This window comes from Macrobrachium nipponense, chromosome 4 (genome assembly GCF_015104395.2).
Source record: "Macrobrachium nipponense isolate FS-2020 chromosome 4, ASM1510439v2, whole genome shotgun sequence".
Taxonomy (NCBI): domain Eukaryota; kingdom Metazoa; phylum Arthropoda; class Malacostraca; order Decapoda; family Palaemonidae; genus Macrobrachium; species Macrobrachium nipponense.
The window spans coordinates 126,885,501-126,905,429 of NC_061100.1; the positions used below are offsets into that span (position 1 = coordinate 126,885,501).

The window sequence follows — 19,929 nt, forward strand, 5'->3', positions numbered from 1 at the left end:
AACAATTACCATTATAAAAGGAACTCAAAATAAATACTAAAAATATTACATCATTAAAACTACCGTAAAGTTAAAAGTTAAAGATTTTAATAACAAGGCAATAGAACCAAGAGAGAGAGAACTAAGAACACCAACCATCCATGGTAAGAGACAGAGAAGGAATGGCAAACTTTGGGGTTCCAAACAAAACGACAGCTATGCCAGATACAAAGGTGAAGCCGTAGAGTTACTGTTTTAATGAAGGGAACCGAGCCTTTTAATGAGTAAGGACTCTAAGGTAGTTAAGTGCTCTGGGTCCCTCGTATAACAATAATGGAGAAGTGCTGTTTCAAGACTTCTATTTTACATATTGCTGCATGATTTTAATATTTGAGAATTCTGGTTGCTTAATTCTCTGACCTGTGCGAAAACTGTAACCCATGTTTCACCGAAGATGATGCAGCAGTTGTTTTTCGTTTTCCTGTTCGCTTTTCGCCTTCGACTACGAGGAATTCATCACTTTGCCCAACTACTGAGACACCGCTATCCAGCTGTTACCTTGGACACTTCACGCAGATTGGAGAAGTCGACCCTCAGACTTGAGAAAGCAAAATGTGATCTAGATTTTCTGCAGTATTGTGAGCTGAATGATGTCGTCCCCAAATTCGTTAGATTCAAGCTCTACAAATCTTCCCTCTACAATACTGATTTTAAAAGGAAGCACTGAGGACCCTACTTAGAAATAAAATGAAATAGATACCAAGATTGCGTCCATCCAGAAACTCACGTCAACGTTGAAACATTTTAGGAAAACACTTTATAATGACCTTTCATTGTTGGATCGACTACTTTACCAAAGGCTATTTGTAAATTTATTAATGATTTTGTTTCATCTGTATGTATACGACATCAAAAGAAACTTCAGTACCTCGGTGTTGTCATTCCTGATTTTTACCAAAGAAATTATTGTATTTTTATATGTGATTATGTTTTATCTAAGAGGGAGGAGTTCCTGCTATCTTTTGGTTTTAGATTTTCTGCCTACCTTCCCTACAGACCGAAACTATGCCGCAAGATTTTTTCTACCCTTTAGAAGTGCTGTTTCAAAGACTTGTTAAACTTGATGTTGTTAAGAATATGGGTAATTTGCAACAGAAAATGTCAGCATTGATACAGAAAACATATGCTATCAATCAAAAAACAACTTGGACACCCTTCTTTAGAAGGAAAAAATGACTTAAATATACTCTTGAACCTGAAAAAACGTGAAGACATAGTTATCTGCAAACCTGATACGGGTAAAGGCGTAGTTATTCTTAACAAAAATGATTATATTGAAAAAATGCAAAACATTTTATCTGCACTACAAAATTTCAATCTCATGGTGAACTTTCTCGATATATATAAAAGAGAGGACAGAATTAATAGATTTCTAAGAAAAATAAAAAAAAGACAACATCATAAATGATACTACTTATCAAAACTATTTGTTACTGGTTCCTCCTTTAGTATCCTTTACGGTTTACCAAAAATTCATAAACCTAATACTCCTGTTAGACCCATTATGGCCGCATATAATAGCCCATCCTTCTCATATTTCTAAATTTTTAGCCAGCCTGCTCTCTGATTTTAGTTTAAACGAATATACTTTAAAGAATGGATACGAATTTCAACAACAAATTGTCAACCAAGATGGTGAATATTTTATGGTTAGCTTTGACGTCGAATCTCTTTTTACTAATGTGCCATTGAATGAAACTATAGATATCATCTTAAATAAGATTTTTATCAATAACGACACTTTGTTTTACGGTTTTAATAGGTCTACCTTTAAACAATTTCTGGAACTTGCTGTGCAAGATTCTATGTTTGTTTTAACCAGCAACTCTATTCGCAGGTCGATGGAGTTGCCATGGATCACCTTTAGGTCCTATATTTGCTAACTTTTTTTATGTCTGACTTGGAAACAAAAATTTTTAGATCAATGTGACCCTTCTGTTAAACCAGCTTATTATAGAAGATATGTGGATGACACTTTTGCTCTTTTAAATATCCATGGCAATGTGCACAGTTTTTACAAACTCCATTAATGAACGACACTCCGAATATTCAGTTCACGATGGAAACGGAGAGCAATGACAGTTTACCATTCTTAGATGTTAATGTTACAAGAATTAACTCTGAATTCTCCACAGCAGTTTATAGAAAAAAGACATATACAGGACTAGCCAACAACTATTACAGTTCTTGTCAAAAAACTTTAAATTAAACACTATTTACACCCTAGTGCATAGAGCATTGAAATACTCTTCTAACTGGTCATTTTTCATAATGAAATAGAATTTTTATTAAACTTTTTTTCAAAGAAATTCTTATCCTAAAGATGTAGTTCTCAAAATCATTAACGTAGTATTAACCAAATTTCTCCAGCCACCTATAGCCAATTTCAATGTTCCAAAAAAGCTGGTTTTGCATCCATCCCTATGTTTTTGATACCAAGTTCTCACGCAGACTCACGCAAATCATAGAACAGGAAATTCCATGCCTTCAACTCAAACTTATTTCTAACAATCCATGCAGAATAGGCTCATTTTTTGAACTTTTTAAAGATCGCCTGTAGGCCTTCATGAGATCGAACGTTGTTTACAAATTCACATGCCCTGGAGTCCGGGCTCTTACGTTGGATCAACACGTAGGTTACTGCAGGTGAGATATTGCAGTCACATGGGTTACAGTTTTCGCACAGGTCAGAGAATTAAGCAACCAGAATTCTCAAATATTAAAAATCATGCAGCCAATATTGTTATACGAGGGACCCAGAGCACTTAACTACTTAGAGTCCTTACTAATTAAAAGGCTAGGGTTTCCTTCATTAAACAGTAACTCTACGGCTTCACCTTTGTATCTGGCATAGCTGTCGTTTTGTTGGAACCCCAAAGAAAGTTTGCCATTCCTTCTCTGTCTCTTACCATGGATGGTTGGTGTTCTTAGTTCTCTCTCTCTTGTTCTATTGCCTTGTTTTTAAAATCTTTAACTTTTAACTTTACGGTATTTTAATGATGTAATATTTTTAGTATTTATTTTGAGTTCCTTTTATATAATGTAATTGTTTTTATTTTTACAGACTGATGATGCACCGTGTTTGTGTTGTGCGAAACGTTTCTTTAATAAACTTGATGTCTACTAAGATGTATCACGAAACCCTCTGAAATACTATATATATATTATATATATATATATATATATATATATATATATATATATATATATAATATATATACGCAATATATACGCATTTACCTACAAATGTCCTTTAAAGGACATTTAATTGTAGATTAATGTGTATATATGAATCAGGGTGATGTGATAAGGCACACACACAAAGTACGTATATATAATATATATATATATATATATATATATATATAATATATATAATATATATATATATATAATATATATATATATATATATATATATCTATATATAAATAAAGTGAAGGCGTTAACTAAAGAAGCAGTAAGATTCATTATAAAGGTAATGTCAAATAGAAATAGAAATAAAGCGTAGGAAAAAGTAAGGACAGTCTGGGTAGATTATAGATAAACTTTCCTTAAGTGACACCGCTTTGGACGTCTTCAAGCAGTGCGCTCACGGTGTGGATCTGTGGAAAGAACTTCACAAACCAGGAACCGAAGAGAGCAACTGGCCCTTTTCTCTGGAGAAAGTAAGTTCTGAAAAGAAATGACAAGAGTAAGATTAGTTTAATCTTTGTAAATGAACATAAAATTAGCTTTGATTCCGTTGTAAAGAATAAAACGTTTTTAAAATAGTATATTATGTAAGCACCACAGAAAGTGTAGAATACCCATTTTCTTTGTAATACATACTTGTGTTCTATCGGCTACGTAGTGAATGACAGAGCTGTTTCCCACAATGTACATATTTCCACTTTTGTCCTACTGTATTGTTTTATACAGTAAATTTATAGCAATATTAAAGTGCACAGATCCCCATGGTTTGTAACATGTTCACCATTCCGTTCTGTATTTATTACTACAGGTAATCGGTTCATTTCCCTTCGGAAAGGCCTTTCAAGTAAAGTTTACTAATAATTATAGCGAGAGATGAACGTGCTTGAAAAATTAGTGATTAAGAAATTGTCACTTGGCTGAAAATTCAAAATTTGTTCTGACGGACGAAAATATAAATAAAGTTGAACAATGACAAGGCACGATAGATCAAAGATAAATGATCTGTATTTAATGACTCGTTACAAAGTTTTTGTTGTTATTATTAAGAAGTGCTTTAAATTAATTTAATATAGTGTAATTATACAGATGTTAAGAAATTTTTTCATAGGGCCTGCATCAAGATAAAAACTGATGTCGGCGCATGCATATATTTAAGCAGCCATTGTGCCAGCATACACATGTGTCGTCAGAATTTCTAGTGGAATGTCGAAATAACATGGTCTAAATTATTTTACTTATCTTACCAAAATAAATGTTGTAGAATATCACAGTAATCATTTCGAGCTCAGAATTTGTCTCAAGAATTTGGGATAAAAATAACTTTATTCTCTTCATAATTGCAAATACGTTTGCTTCCAAAATTTTCATATAAATAAGTGGGATAGTTTGCTCAAATCTTTGCATATTATAAAATCTTTGATTTTCTTGACTCGGTCGTGAGATCAAAAGTCGATTGGCGAGATGTGCTTAGTATCCTGATTTTGTCATTAAAAGCACCATAAAAAGTTATTCTTCGTTAATGAACGATGAAATGTTTAACCACGTTGTAAACCAAGCTATAAGATTCGACAATATTCAGTCTAGGATGTTAGTTTAATTCATTTTATGACATTCCATCAGAATATATTTTACGAAATAATTTTAAACTACAATTTTACATTATCAAGTGTGATCGCACTTAAACCTTACAGTTCAGACAGTGATGCATTTCTTTGATAAACGTTTTGCATATTTTACAGTTTGATTACTCTTGCTGATTAAAATAGCTCCATAATCCGCTGGTTATTTTTAGAGACAAAGAACTATATTTTGATCCCTTCATTCGTTCTCAGCATTACGTTTTCTATTATGAGATCGTTCCATTTTCCTCAATCTTGAAACTTGAGAAACCCTCATAACCATTTGGGCATTTACAAAATGACTTCAGACGTGAATATTTCACCAAAATTATGAAAAAATAGTACAGTGAAATTGGCGATCAGCAAAATTATCCGTAGCAAGAAGTTTATTCTAACTGCAGCCCTTACCATTCGCGGAAATACTGTGCTTGCTTCACATCGCAGTTCGCGCGCTTTCTGTCCGCTCAGCGTGGAAACTTCCATTTGGTTGACGAGAACAAGAATGAATTTCGCCAGTTCATTCCCAATAATGCGAGTGCAGCAGATTTCCGACGTATATTGCGTGTGAGGGTTTGCTTTGGTGTTGGTGGTAAAATGACTCTGGTGTCTTTTGATACTTGATGATTGTGCGTATACTACCCATTCTGAAAACACCGAGGTTCGAAAAGTTGAACTTGGGAGGAGGTTCGTATCAAGTTCGCCTCGTCTGCATCACTTTCACCGCTGGTGACGGCACCCGGCAGGAAAGCTGACAATCAAGTTCAGATTCTTGAATATGGCTCTCTAAGTGAGGATCTTCAAGGACCTTATTTTTTGTGTAAGTCTGACCTGCAGTTTCAGTTGGAGGAGTTCGTTTTGTCCGTTGTCCCAAGTCCCTTGGTCCCTAGACAAGGTATACCGGTAGGGCAGCAATTGGTGTATGGTAGGCATCTTGATTGTCGTAGCCATGATTTCAGTCGCCGCCGAAGGCCAACCCCTTTACCTATATACTAGGTATATGTTCATTTTTAGATAACGTAATGGTCTTAGGTTCGTTAGTTGCTACTTAGGTAGCTAATAGGGTAGCGTAGCCTAGCCCAAGTGTTCGGTATGGGGCTGGTAGACTACGGTAACAGCATTGTTTTAGTCTACCAAGCTATAGGGTAAAAAACCGTAGGGTACAGAGTGGACCATGTACGATCAGCGTGGACAATCCCAAAAAAAGTACATTATAAGGCGTCCTGACATCGGAGATGGGCATCAGTCGCGACTTGTTGTTGGTTAGAAACGGGGCTAAAGACCTCTACTCTCCTTCCAAAGTAAGTATTTTCTCCAAAGTTAGAAATTAAGGCCAAATTTTAAGATTTAAACAGAGGGTAGTGAAAACGGTGTCAAACGTAGTGCAAATCTCACCAAAATGCGTTCAACAATTTTACTTAGGTACAACTCGAAGTATTTAGAAGATTGACGCCATCTCGATGTTTACGGAGTCGCTTGTGTCAATAAACTAACCATTTGCTGTGATAAATCCGCACACCACTTGTACCCACAGACGCTGGGGCACTTTCATCACAACAATCGGAAAACTTTTCCTGGTATTACAGTTTCAACCATTATGGGAAATCTATTATATTAATATTTTTCCCGAGTAAAGCACGTGATAACAAAAGACTTCTTCTCAATACATTATTGTCGCTAATGCATGCATACAGAGAAAAAAAAATATTGAGTTTTTACCTCTAATTTTTCCTAAGTCGGGAGAGGTGTTTCCTCTACGGTAATGTTTACTTTTAATGAGCCCTCTAACTTACTTTCTGACGCAAACAAAAGCAGTTCCAGTTATAGGTATACTCATTATTGGCTGAGAGGTGTGACATGGTTATGACGTCATGGGTTTCATAACCAATTACGAACGACTTTAGTCGAAAACTAAGTTTCACTAGCATTTCAGCGGAGTAAAAAAGTTACCTGTCCAGTGTCCACTGGTATCCTTGTTTGACTGAATACTCGAATAATGAAGCATAAAACGGCATTTTGTCTTCCTGTACCTATGGCAGAGGCAGTGGCCCGCCCTTCTGGCATTAATTTTGACAGACCTTCGATTTCCTACCGATTGTTTGCAGTGCAATGTGGGTTACGGTGAATTTTATCATTATTTGTCTAGTGGTGGTAAAGAAGTTGTGATTGAATATGCTCAAAGACATAATTTCATTCTAAAGCAAAAAAACTGCGAGTGTTGTGGAGCTACTAGTATTTGTCGGATCGACTTCAACAGGAACGCCTTCAGGTGTGATCTGCCACGGTAAGTAGCCTTACTGTAAACATTGTGGCTAGCGCGCGCAGCGCAACATTACCTCTTGCCGTGCTTGCCAAGAATCTTTAAATATGCGGATAAGGCGCGAAGCGCCGTTCCACCATGGCCTTACTGACAGCACACACAAATCGATCATCGCGGATATGTAGTCGCTCCCTACTTTGTTTGTTGTTGTTTTGGTATCGCCGCCATATGGGTTTTGGTGTTCCACCGATTTCGGTCGGCGGTCGATTGGGCCCGCGAATCTGTAGGTGCTCCATGGATAGATCTAGGTAGGTCTAGGGATTTTTCTGGAAAAGTCGTTGTTTTAACTACAATTACATAGTAAATCTCTAAATCGGATGGTTTGCAGTCAAAATACGTAAATGTTAAATCCGTTGGAACTACATTATTTCTGATGCAACAAATATATATTTATTCCAGTTTTCCCATAATGGTTGAAACTGTAATTTTACCCTTTTCCTCACCGAGTAAACAACTTTTGTAGAAGAAGACGAAGAAGAGTGCACTTCGATAATTTTTTAAATAAATAGTAAAACATTAATATTTTACATATTTATGATGATTAATTTGAAAATATTCGTTATTGAAAAAGTAACTCGATTCTGACTCAAATTTAAGTAATTATTTTTTGGAATTAGAACGTTCTTTTAAGTCCTGTATTATGACGTCACGACATCTTGACTTTCGTACCTATTGTAAATAATTGCTTTACTCAACTTTCTTGCAGAACAGTTTACCAGTTATTCATGCAGATTATCAGCTTTTCATGTAATTGGTACAGTCGTAATGCGCATATATATCTATTATTTACTTTTTGGATATATGAAGATGTTTTACTGCCGGATTATAGCCGTAGTGTGACACAATTGTTTTCGGTCCCAGCGCCTCTGTTTTCGCACCATAAGAAATTATGGGGCCGAATTTCCAATGACCAGAAAGTCGTTAAAAGAGGAAAGTTAGCATTGAGGGGCATATGTTTTGATTGAGAAAAATACAAATTTATTCAATAGCTAGCTTGTAAAAAATACTTTATTACAAAAAACTTGATTGACAACTAAGCAGCGTACCTACTATGGGTTTCAGAGACAGTGCAAGCACATTTTTGGGCAATACCTATTTCTGTAACGAACACACTTATCAGAACGAGATTTTGCTATAGTGCATTACACCCAGTACCGTAATTTATAAGGGTATCGTGAATCACTAATCGTAAAGAATAACGACACTTGTTCTTGTACCAAGAGACAAAAACTCCATTATGCAGAAATGGATACGAACACACGTATAAAGCTCCACCTACCCTCTCCCCCCCCCTCCACTGCCACCCCTTTCCTTCTTCGTTCATTCGCCACCCCTTTCCTTCTTCGTTCATTCGCCTTCCTTTCTCTCTCTCTCTCTCTCTCTCTCTCTCTCTCTCTCTCTCTCTCTCTCTCTCTCTCTCTGTTGCCATTCGGTATGTGTTGACCCTCCAAACTGGGTATAAGACTACACACAAAACGTTGAAATTGGTGAAATTAGGCTATGTATTGGAAGTATGTATACATAATTATTAAAGCAATTTTATCATTGTTGCATTACTATGACAACTAGAATTCATGGAAACAGTTTATAATAATGAAACGGCGTGTGTGAAGCCTCCACTAATGTGGCAACGATGATTTTGCCATTCTTATCATGCAAACATTAAAGCATGCAAACATTAAAGGTTACATTTATTTCATTTCTGGCATACGGTTATTAAAGAGATTCAAAATACTAATATAGACTGAAATCAATGAAAAGTGCTAGCAAAAACAAAAAAGCAAAAAAAAAAAATATATATGTAATTCACTTATCCGTAGTCGTTCCTCTATGGTTTTCGGCAGCCAGATGTACGAAAACGTTAGAAACATTTGATTGTATCTACTTTAGAAATATCTGTTATTTTTCGGGGTAATTTGGTTGCAAAAAAGGGATAATATACATGAATTAATTTAAAATTTTTAAATAACAAAGTAAATTTGAACTAAATAACGAGTAAAGTAAAGAATTTAAGGAATAAAACTGCAGTTTCATCGTCTGCTGTTCATAACTGTGTTTGTGGCGTGCGCACTTAGGAACCAGGAACAGCAACTGGTTTAAAGTGCAATGTGGAGTGAACTGAGACCAAAATGTGTATAATAACAATCAAATAAGCACTGTGGAGTTTCAGTTGTGATGGCAGTAAGGATAAAAACCACCGATTACAAGGTAAGAATGAATTCAGTTCAAACCATAACCCTGGGAATAAAAAGTTTCATACTTTCAGTAATATAGGCAACAAAATGTTGTTTTATTGTGCTGATTACAACTGCAATCTTGAGTAAGATCAATAAACGTTACATACATATGCTAACATTGTTCAAATGATTGCTGGGAAGGCTGGGAATGATGATTTTCGTCACTGATCAAAACCTGTACATCCCACGGTAGCCCCGCCATATTGTATTTCAAAACTGCCTTGAAAACATATTTTACGAAGAGCGTCACATGCTTATTTTAGTTCGTATGGGGCTTTCATATATCACATTATGTTGACGAAACTTCAATCTTTTGAATGGTATGCTTGGAGTTGTAATTGTATTCTTGTTTCACCATTTAAATATTGAGTGAATAAGACCTGTCCACCGTGATAAGGGTTGGTAGTCGCTGGTTTTTCCCCCTATAACGCGTCCTGACATCGGAGATGGGCATCAGTTGCGACTTGTTGGTGAGAAACGGAGCTAAAGACCTCTACTCTCCTTTCGAAGTAAGTATTTTCTCCAAAGTTAGAAATTAAGGCCAAATTTTAAGATTTAAACAGAGGGTAGTGAAAACGGTGTCAAACGTAGTGCAAATCTCACCAAAACGCGTTCAACATTTTTACTTACAACTCAAAATATTTAGAAGATTGACGCCATCTCGATGTTTACGGAGTCGCTTGTGTCAATAAACTAACCATTTGCTGTGATAAATCCGCACACCACTTGTACCCACAGACGCTGGGGCACTTTCATCACAACAATCGGAAAACTTTCCCTCACCGAGTAAACAACTGTTGTAGAAGACGACGAAGAGGGTAGTGAAAAGGGTGGCTACGGCAGTGGAAATCTCGCCAAAACGCGTTCAAAATTTTTACTTACGATTAGGTAACTTAGAAGATTGACGCCATCTCGATGTTTACGGAGTCGCTTGTGTCAACAAACTTCCCATTTCCTGTGATAAATCCGCACACCACTTGTACCCACAGACGCTGGGGCACTTTCATCACAACAATCGGAACACGGTCTCTTACCAGGATGTTTTGAAGTAAACAACTGTTTTGGTAGAAGACGATGACGAAGCGTGCACTTGGATAATTTTTTAAATAAATAGTAAAACATCAATATTTTACACATTTATGATGATTAATTTGAGAGAGAGAGAGAGAGAGAGAGAGAAATATGCAAAACACTAAAACAAAGGATGAGAGAGAGAGAAATATGCAAAACGGATAGAGAGAGATGAGAGAGAGAGAGAGAGAGAGAGAGAGAGAGAGAGAGAGAGAGAGAGAGAGAGAGAGAGAGATCTTTACTTCTATAGCTTTCAGAGATGATATGGATTTTTTCATATGGTGAGAGAGAGACACCCAGAAATATGTGAAACACTAAAACAAAGGAAGAGAGAGAGAGAGACCGCTTTACTTGCTATAGCTTCAGAGATAAGATGGATTTATTTATATGGAGAGAGAGAGACCCATGAATATACAAAACACTAAACAAAGGATCAAAGAGGAATGAGAGAGTGAGAGAGAGAGAGAGGCAAAACATCAGAAATGAGCACTCGGAAAAAAAAGGCAAACGGAATTGTCGCAAACAATGCCCCCGAGCATGTACGCTATACAACGCACCAACCTCCAACATATTCCACTATAAAAACTATACATACCAGCATGAGCTAAACTATACTAGCATGAACGCTGTTCAATTTCAATACACTGCGTTTACTTAATAACTGCTTAAAAAAAAAAAAAAAAAAAAAAAAAAAACAGAAAGGGGGCGTTCAAAGACGCATGGATTATTGGCGATATGGCACCTCTACCACTACCAAGGTCACCCATGCATTTACTACGTACAGCATAGTAAAATGTTTTCCGCACATGTTTACGCATAGTAAAACATTTCCCAATATAAAAAACTATACTAATTAGCTATTATGCACACAGTCTTACATGAATTGGCTACATAATAACTTTGTTCTTTGCAAAAAAACACAGAAATTAGCACATGAAGGTCACGTGACCATAAGGGCATATTGTACGTGGAGGCATTCACAAAGGCATTCATTTTATAGAAACATCATCCTCCGACATATTCCAACAGAACAAAACACGATTAGAATGAAAAATACTCAATATCTGATGTTTATCTAAAAACTGCTTTTTGCAAAAAATGCAAAAAGTGGCACTCAAAGCCAATTGGACAATATGGCTATATTTGGCATCTCTGCCACTCGGTTGGTGATGCATCAGGTACGTAGAGGATCCAGCTAGACTCCAACACAACAAAGTCACATGACTATGCACACTGTTCATTGAGAAACTGTTATGTAATAACTTTGATTTTCGATCACTAACCTTTCTAGCATCAAGTGGGTCTGCCTCAACCCTAGCGATTCTCAGAAAATGGGGATGCACTGGAGAGAGAGACAGGCAAGTCTTACCACCATCGAAGCTCACAGTACACTGGCTGTCTGCAGGTCGATCACACCCAGATTTGACATGGGTGATAATTTATGGGTAAAAATCACTCCTCGGGTCGTGGGCGACCCTGCAAACCTGTCCAGGGTTAATTTCTAACCCCATCGTAAAATCGGATCATCGTAACTTGAACACTACCGCTACACTGTATAAAACCTTATTATATCTTTACATACTCTTTCTATTATGTTTTTATATGGTATTTATTTAGAAATGTATTTTCCTTATTTGATAACATAAAACTTTATAATATGTTGTTGCATTTTGAGGGTTGGAACAGATTAAGGGCATTTCAAATATTTTCAGTGGGGAAAATGGATTTGATGTGCGAGGACATTGAGCTATGAGCTCGGCTGCAGAATGAATTAAACTCGTAGGTCAAGGTACCACTCTGTACAAGCAGCAATGCATCATAGGTGTTTGTAATAAATGTTTGCTGGAAAACCGGTAGAAGCAGTAATGCATAATAGGTGTTTGTTATAAACGTTCACTGGAAAACTGGTACTTCCTGATCCACAGGTTCTTGTAGGTGCATATTTTATTGAATGTGTGGCAGGATAAGGGTGGGACACCACTAGCCAAACCTTCAGGTGGGTCTTGGCCTCCAGTTTATGGTGTCTGGAAGAAATCTGCTTCTCCAAACCTAGACCAGTAACCTAATCCTAGTGTTTGTATTGAAAGGGAGCAAAACCCTCCTGGCCCTTTCACCCTCCTCCTCCAGGTCTGGAAGCGATCCGGTTGCTGAATGTAGTGATACCATTAGTACTCCACTGCCATGGCTGGATATTGCTATCTAGAAGTTGCCACATTTTAGTTGAAGGGGGAACTGGGCTGGGGACTGGTGTGTTTAACCTTTTACCATTAAGTATGTTTGTGTGTGTTGCAGACTCGGTTTTAGTATACAGTCAGAGCATTTTGTTATTGCATTTCAACAACCCTTATGTAATCTCAGATGCCAAGGGAAAAATTCTCAAAGAATGTTGCTGCTTACAGTATGCCTTGTTCAGAGTACCAAGTGTCATGCTAATAGTTCTTTTCAGTATTGTCCTCAAAATCCCTTTGTTACCTATGTGCATCAACTATTGTTATTAGTTATTGACACCCCTTGTGAAAAGTTTTTCAATTCAAATCTTTGCTTTAGGTACAAAGATTGATGGTTTCACTCTTGAGGATGGAATTCACGCCCAAGAAATCGGCCCTTACCACTGTTAATTCAAGTAGGTATTTTACTGTACTTTTTTTCATTCCATTCTAAGTCTCTTTCTCATTTCCATTTTCTTGTGTGTGTGTTTTTTTTTTTTTACACAAGTTACAGTTGTTTATTTCAAATGTTCATCTTGAAAGATCTTATCATTGTCAGGTTTCCTCCTGTAAACCTTATTGGAAGTGTTATGTAAATTGTTATTAGTTGATTACAGTATCTACCAGTTAATGCACAATATTTAAGTTATTGATTGATTTTTTTTTTCAGATGCCTTGAGGCATAATCCTTATGCATCAGGTGGAAATCAGTTTATTCAGAAATTCAAAAACCATAGAACCATGGTACATGTTACGCCTCCAAGGTCGGATGTCAAGAGACGGTTTAACACCCGTACAGATAGGATCCTGTCTTCTGCAAAGACTCCACTCCCATTGGAGAAAGTCAAAACAACTCCAGTTAAACCTAAGAAGTCTCCTCAACCCACTAAGCGACCTTTTCGTACCATCAATGGAGATTTAGACAGTAATGACCCTTATAATGTGTTCACAGACAGTGACGAGGAGTGTCAGCCTGTTCCTCGAAAGGAAGCTAGAACTCAAGAAATTAATGACAAGGAGAACCAGTATCAGTCCAGTGATGATGAGATCTTTCTCTCATCTAGAAAGGAACAAAAGAGTCCAGTGTGGTTACAGAAAACGTCTCCACTTGGGAACCCAAAGCCTAAATCTGTTAAAGTATACTCCAATAAGAGAAAGCCTTTGCGCACAGTGAAGTCTAGATTAGTTAGTGATGTATCTCCAGATCTGGTAGAAAAAGCTTATGGACCTAAGTCACTTTTTTCTGCAGAAAAAGAGAATGTTCCTGTATGTAAATCTGCAGATTCATCAGTTCACCAAGTCTTGTTGCCACATTTGATTGGGTATGTATCATTGTTTTCACATTGTTAATCTTAAGATTTGCACATCATTGTTGCACGTTTCGTCTTGATTACAAAATGTTACTTGTCAATAACTAAAGTAAAACTGCTAATTGGACCACAATTGTATCAGTCATTTAGTGTTGTTTCATTTCTTTGGTTATTTAGTATTGTTTTCTCACTAAGTCATAACTGAAATATTTTGAAACTCAAATTCTTAAAGATGCCAGGCTTTTATCAGCGATTGGTTGTGCAGTCAGTGCACTGTGCTGTGCACTATAGGCTTTACTTCAGGTTCTTTGCAGCATCCCTTTGGCCCCTAGCTGCAACCCCTTTCATTCCTTCTGCCTTACCTCTTGGGTTCTCATAGTGGTTGATATTGACCCCCAGGGGTCAATAGGATCGTCCAAGGGGTCGATGAACAACCGAGTCAGGGCGTCAAAAGGGGGTCGATGAATAACTAACGCGTCAGAGAATAAAGTTACGTAATACTCGTACATACATCTAAAGTTCCTAACATATTTTCTTACTAGGTGTTACTTTTTTTTATCATACAGAATGTCAAGTACTAAGTTAATACTACTATAATTGATTCTGACTTTTTTTTTTTATATTAAATGCTAATCTAGGGGGTCGATAGAAAATTTGAAACTTCATAAGGGGGTCAAGGAGTTGAAAAGTTTGAGAACCCCTGCTTTACCTCCATTCATATCTTTCTTCCATCTTACTTTCTGGCCTCTCCTAACAATTGTTTCATAGTGCAACTGCTTCCTTTTAAACCCTTTTACTCTCATTTCCCCTTTCAGTGCTGAATGACCTCATAGATCAGTGGCTCCTAACCTTTTTCACTTCATTTCTCCCTTCATGAATTCTCAACCTTTTTTTGGCCCCACTTTCATTTTTCTCCAATATTCCACCCCCTATAAAAAATAAAAGTAAAAAATAAAAAAATAAAAGTAAAAAAGGTTACATAAATTAAAATAGAATGCTGATGAAAATACTTTCGCTTCATTCATTTATAAATTTATAATTATCTTAGTTACATGTATATATTATTAGTAGATGGATTTCTGCTTAATGCTAAATTAAAAAACAACAGTACTAAAGAAAAGCCATCACCAGCAGCTCTATCCTCACAGGAAACTTGAATTTACTTACAAAAAAGTTTAATGAACCTTTGCCTATAAACTATAACACATCAGTGTGAAGGCTGAGGTTGTTTATTTTCACTCAGTTGATGAATCGGAGGTTGTGTCACCGACAATGCACATCACGTGTAGGGGTCCCACATCCAGTCGGTTCCAGTTCTTATTCTTAATTTGTAGAAGGGTGGAGAAACCCGACACAAATATTTAGTTGAAAAAGGCAAGAGTAATTTTGAAGCGCAATTTTACCAACTTTTGGATATGACTGGTGCATTGAACACCAAAATATATTCAGAGATTTGTCCTGTCTAAGACATATCCATCCACATAATTAATTTGAAAAAGAAATCTACTAGGTCAGTCTGCAATGGTCCCCCTAAATTGTTGCCATGGCCCCCAGGTTGGGAACCCATGTCATAGATCCTAACACTAGGCGTTTGGACTCAAGTTCATATTCTATTCTATGCTTATATTTTTCATGCATTTTTTGATGTAGAATCACTTAAATGGCAACTGTTGTTGATGGTAACAGTTCTGTTTCTTAGAAAAACAAGGCGTGATTTAACCTTGAACGTACTCCGGACATATGCAAGATTTTCCCCTGACGCATAAGTTGCAAATATTCCTAACTTACCATGGAGCTGTCTTTGTAATTAATGCTCTTAAGTAGTACTAGTCATACTAACAACAAGGATCAAATAAAAAGGAAACAAATTAAACACGTTCATATATTCTCAGTTATAAGTGGAAACAAAATTACTGAATAGAATGTACTCTCTAAATTCAATACATCAAATAATTTAAAATCTACAGAAAATTAGCCCATTGTTTCTCCAACAAAAATGAAAAAATATGCTATATTTTATTAGATATAATTTTTCTGTGTTTAACATGCAAATTATTTTTTTACACTTCATAATGTTTGTTTCTCATTTACTTTGCTGCAAAATTTTGTACATGGAATCAATCTCTCTCTCTCTCTCTCTCTCTCTCTCTCTCTCTCTCTCTCTCTCTCTCTCTCTCTCTCTCTCTCTCTCTCTCTCTCTCTCTCTCATATATTTGTTATTTTACAAAAGGAATCTTGGGCTTGTTCTTGCATGAGATTATCATAATTTTTGTTTTTCAGATTTCCAAATTATGGCAACACTTGCTATCTTAATTCAGTACTCCAGTCTTTACTTGGTTTGCCTACATTCCTGTGTGATTATCGTCAGATTGCATCGGAACTAGGCGTGAATAGCAATTCTTTATTTTATGGTCTCAGCCAAGTTTTATACAGTCGGATGAAGGGTCAAGCATCTGGTGTGAAGCTTTCTTTAAGGTCAGTATATATTAGATCTCTATGAAGTACTACACATTTTAGTAAATAAAAATTTTATATTAATATTTTCTTCTTCAGCCTTTGTAATTAAAGAGTATTAGTGAACATTCAAGCCATCAGCATTAGTCATAAAGATAAGCAGTTCATGATATATGTATTTGTTGAAATGCTGCCAAGTGTAAATAGTCAAAAGTAGTCCTGGCAGAATGTAAAGAACGTTAATTGGTGCCAAGTAGAAATAACTTATAAATGAACCCTAACTTATTGAAGCAGAGGAATGAGCACAGTTTATTAGCTGTAGTAGGGTTAGTTTTTATAAATGAACCCTAACTTATTGAAGCAGAGGAATGAGCACAGTTTATTAGCTGTAGTAGGGTTAGTTTTTATGAAAATTGTATTAAAAATATGAAGTGGTTGTGGTTGAAAAAAAGTATATCTAGTATACCAAACAGTTATTTCCTTCTAAATTATTGATGAGAAAGGAAAGGTAAGAAAATATATTTCTAAATTTGTCATATCGCTACAGTATTTATAATACAATATGATTATGTTTTCCAAACATTAGTTGTTGTAAAGCCAACATGAAACACAGACGTAATAGTATAGACCTGTGCTCCTTTCCCTATTTAACTGAATTTGTCTGGTTTTCTAAAGATAATTAAGCCTCTTGAAGCTGCTGTACGGAATGTTTGTAGTTAACCCTTTAACGCCGATTGGACGCATTAAACGTCGACGAAAATTGTCTGTCGGGTGCCGAACCGACGTATGGTACGTCAAAAAAAAAATGTTTTTTAAAAATTCGCGGAAAAATAGTAATAGGCCTACTAGGCGAAAGCTTTTAAATGACGTGCCTTGGGGGATGCTGGGAGCTCACAGATCAAGGCGTTGTTTTGTTTACAATAGTTACCCAGGCGCGCAAGCGCGAATTTCTTTCTTCTCACACTAAAAAGCATCAGCAACACATCTCAGAAATTTATTTTGTCACTTTGACATAATTTTTGCACCATTTTATATTATCCGTTACATGGAGTATTAGATATGAAAATGTGCGCAATTTCATGTAGAATACAACTAAAAACAACTCACGGTTGTAGCTTTTATCAGTTTTGAAATATTTTCATATAAATAACAATAAGTGCCAAAATTTCAACCTTTGGTAAACTTTGACTCTACCGAAATGGTCGAAAAACGCAATTGTAAGCTAAAACTCTTATATTTTAGTAATATTCAATCATTTACCTTCATTTTGCAACAAATTGGAAGTCTCTAGCACAATATTTCCGTTTATGCGCGGTAACTCCGAAAAAAATAATAAATTTTTTGGTCCGATTGTCATAATATTTGCACCATTTTAAATTAGCCGTTACATAAAATTTTATATATGAAAATGTGTGCAATTTCATGTAGAATACAACTAAAAACAACCCATGGTTGTAGCTTTTATCAGTTTTGAAATATTTTCATATAAATAACGATAAGTGCCAAAATATCAACCTTCGGTCAACTTTGACTCGATCGAAATGGTAAAAAAAACACAGTTGTAAGCTAAAACTCTTACATTCTAGTAATATTCAATCATTTACCTTCATTTTCCAACAAATTGGAAGTCTCCAGCACAATATTTTATGGTGAATATATGGAGAAAAAATTTTTACTTACGTCCACATGGTAACTCTTCCAAAAAAATCATAAATTTTTTCGTCCGATTGTCGTAATGTTTGCACCATTTGAAATTAGCCATTACATAAAGTTTTATATATGAAAATGTGTGCAATTTTATATAGAATACAACTAAAAACAACCCATGGTTGTAGCTTTTATCACTTTTGAAATATTTTCACATAAATAACGATAAATGGAAAAAATTTGTCCTTCGGTCAACTTTAACTCGACCGAAATGGTCGAAAACTGCAATTGTAAGCTACAACACTTAGTCTAATAATATTCAATCAATTACCTTCATTTTGTAACAAACGGGAAGTCTCTAGCACAATATTTTGATTTATGGTGAATTTTGGAAACAGCTTTTTTTTACATCCGCGCGTTACGAATTCATGCATCATTTTGTGATAATATTTTCTCTGTGTTGCCTTGATTGTTTTACAATGTGTTATATACCAAAATGATCGCAATTTAGTGTACAATACAATGAAAAAAAATAACTTTAGCATTAACCGTTTTGCTCACAGCGCGATTTGTATACAATTATATATGAAATTTTTTTTGCGCTGTCATATATCCCAATATTTATATATGATAATGATATTTTTTCATTTCTGATGGTTGCATTCTAAACTTCAGGCAATGACAAAAAAAGGAGCCAAAAATGAACTCATAATCTTGAAAACTAAGCGTGCTGTGATTTTTTGAAAAAAAAAAAAAAAAATTCCACTTCAACGCTCACTCGCGAATGCCGCCAGCATACGGGAGACGATTTTTAAAATACCGCTTCAGCGTTTAAGGGTTAATGATAACTACCCACAAGTAGTTTTCTTCCTCCTGGATGCGTAAAATGCACTACAATTCAGTTCTCTGTGAATGTCTGCTAATACTGTGTAACCAAAGTAAAGAATATTTTTGGATTATATATTTAAATATCAGGGATATTATATTGATTGAACAGTTCACTTACAGATGTTGCATCAAATTGAACTAGATCATCATAAACAGCTTCACATTTAGGTTTGCCATTTCAAGTTGCCAGATGTCACTTTATTGAAACTGATTTTTAAAAAGTTTTCACTCTTGTAGGTGACTGTACTTCCCAGTCAAGTATAGTGATGTGAAACCAGTGTGTGGTGAGCAGCTGTAGAATACAAAATTATGGTCATGCTTAAGTAGTTTCTTTCTAATGGCAGTTTTTCTTTATCCTTTCAGAACTGTCAAGGAGAATTTGGAGAGGATAGATGGCTCTTTCTCAGGTTTTAAGATGCAGGATGCCAATGAGTTCTTGACCAAAATTCTTGATATAATTAAAGATGAAATTGATGTGTGTTATGCTAGTCAGTCCCCTTTGCCCTCGACTGTTAAGGTTAAATCACGAGAATCTCTTGCTTGTAGCTCTGAAATCAGTGATGAAGAAATATTTCTAAATGGTGCAAGAAGTGGAAATGACGATCCATGTGACTTAATAATGGAGGTTACAGATGGTGACAGTGGTATTCAGGACTGTGATAATGTGAATTGTGATTCAGACTCTGGTAGTGTGTGTGTAAAGGAGAAGAGTCTCAAGAAGAGGTTAAGTGAGAAAGTCTGTGATATAGTTCAAACGGAAACAAATCCCACTCATTTATTAAAAAATCCAGTGAAGGACAATTTTGAATTTCAGCTTCTAGAATCGTACAGATGCTTAGGGTAAGGTTTCATTTACTGTTGAAATTTTCAGTTTGTTTTGTTAACTGCCTTTGTTATTAATATATAAAAATACAGTAATTAGTTCTAGATCACCATTCACAGAATT

The 19,929-nt window shown here is 35.7% G+C and overlaps 1 protein-coding gene across 2 annotated transcripts in view; it reads left to right on the forward strand.

Moving 5' to 3' along the window:
- Positions 1-5,281: 5,281 nt before the first annotated feature.
- The window catches only part of LOC135211148 (ubiquitin carboxyl-terminal hydrolase 29-like), a 105,039-nt gene continuing 90,391 nt past the window's right edge, over positions 5,282-19,929 (forward strand). Inside the window, exons 1-5 of one of the 2 annotated variants that reach the window (XM_064244311.1) lie at positions 5,282-5,669; positions 13,025-13,100; positions 13,355-14,006; positions 16,275-16,469; positions 19,347-19,823. In XM_064244311.1, coding sequence (XP_064100381.1) covers positions 13,037-13,100; positions 13,355-14,006; positions 16,275-16,469; positions 19,347-19,823 — 1,388 coding nt within the window. In that variant the 5' untranslated portion in view covers positions 5,282-5,669; positions 13,025-13,036. The remainder of the gene's footprint in view (positions 5,670-13,024; positions 13,101-13,354; positions 14,007-16,274; positions 16,470-19,346; positions 19,824-19,929) is intronic. The other variant, XM_064244312.1, reaches the window with a different exon arrangement.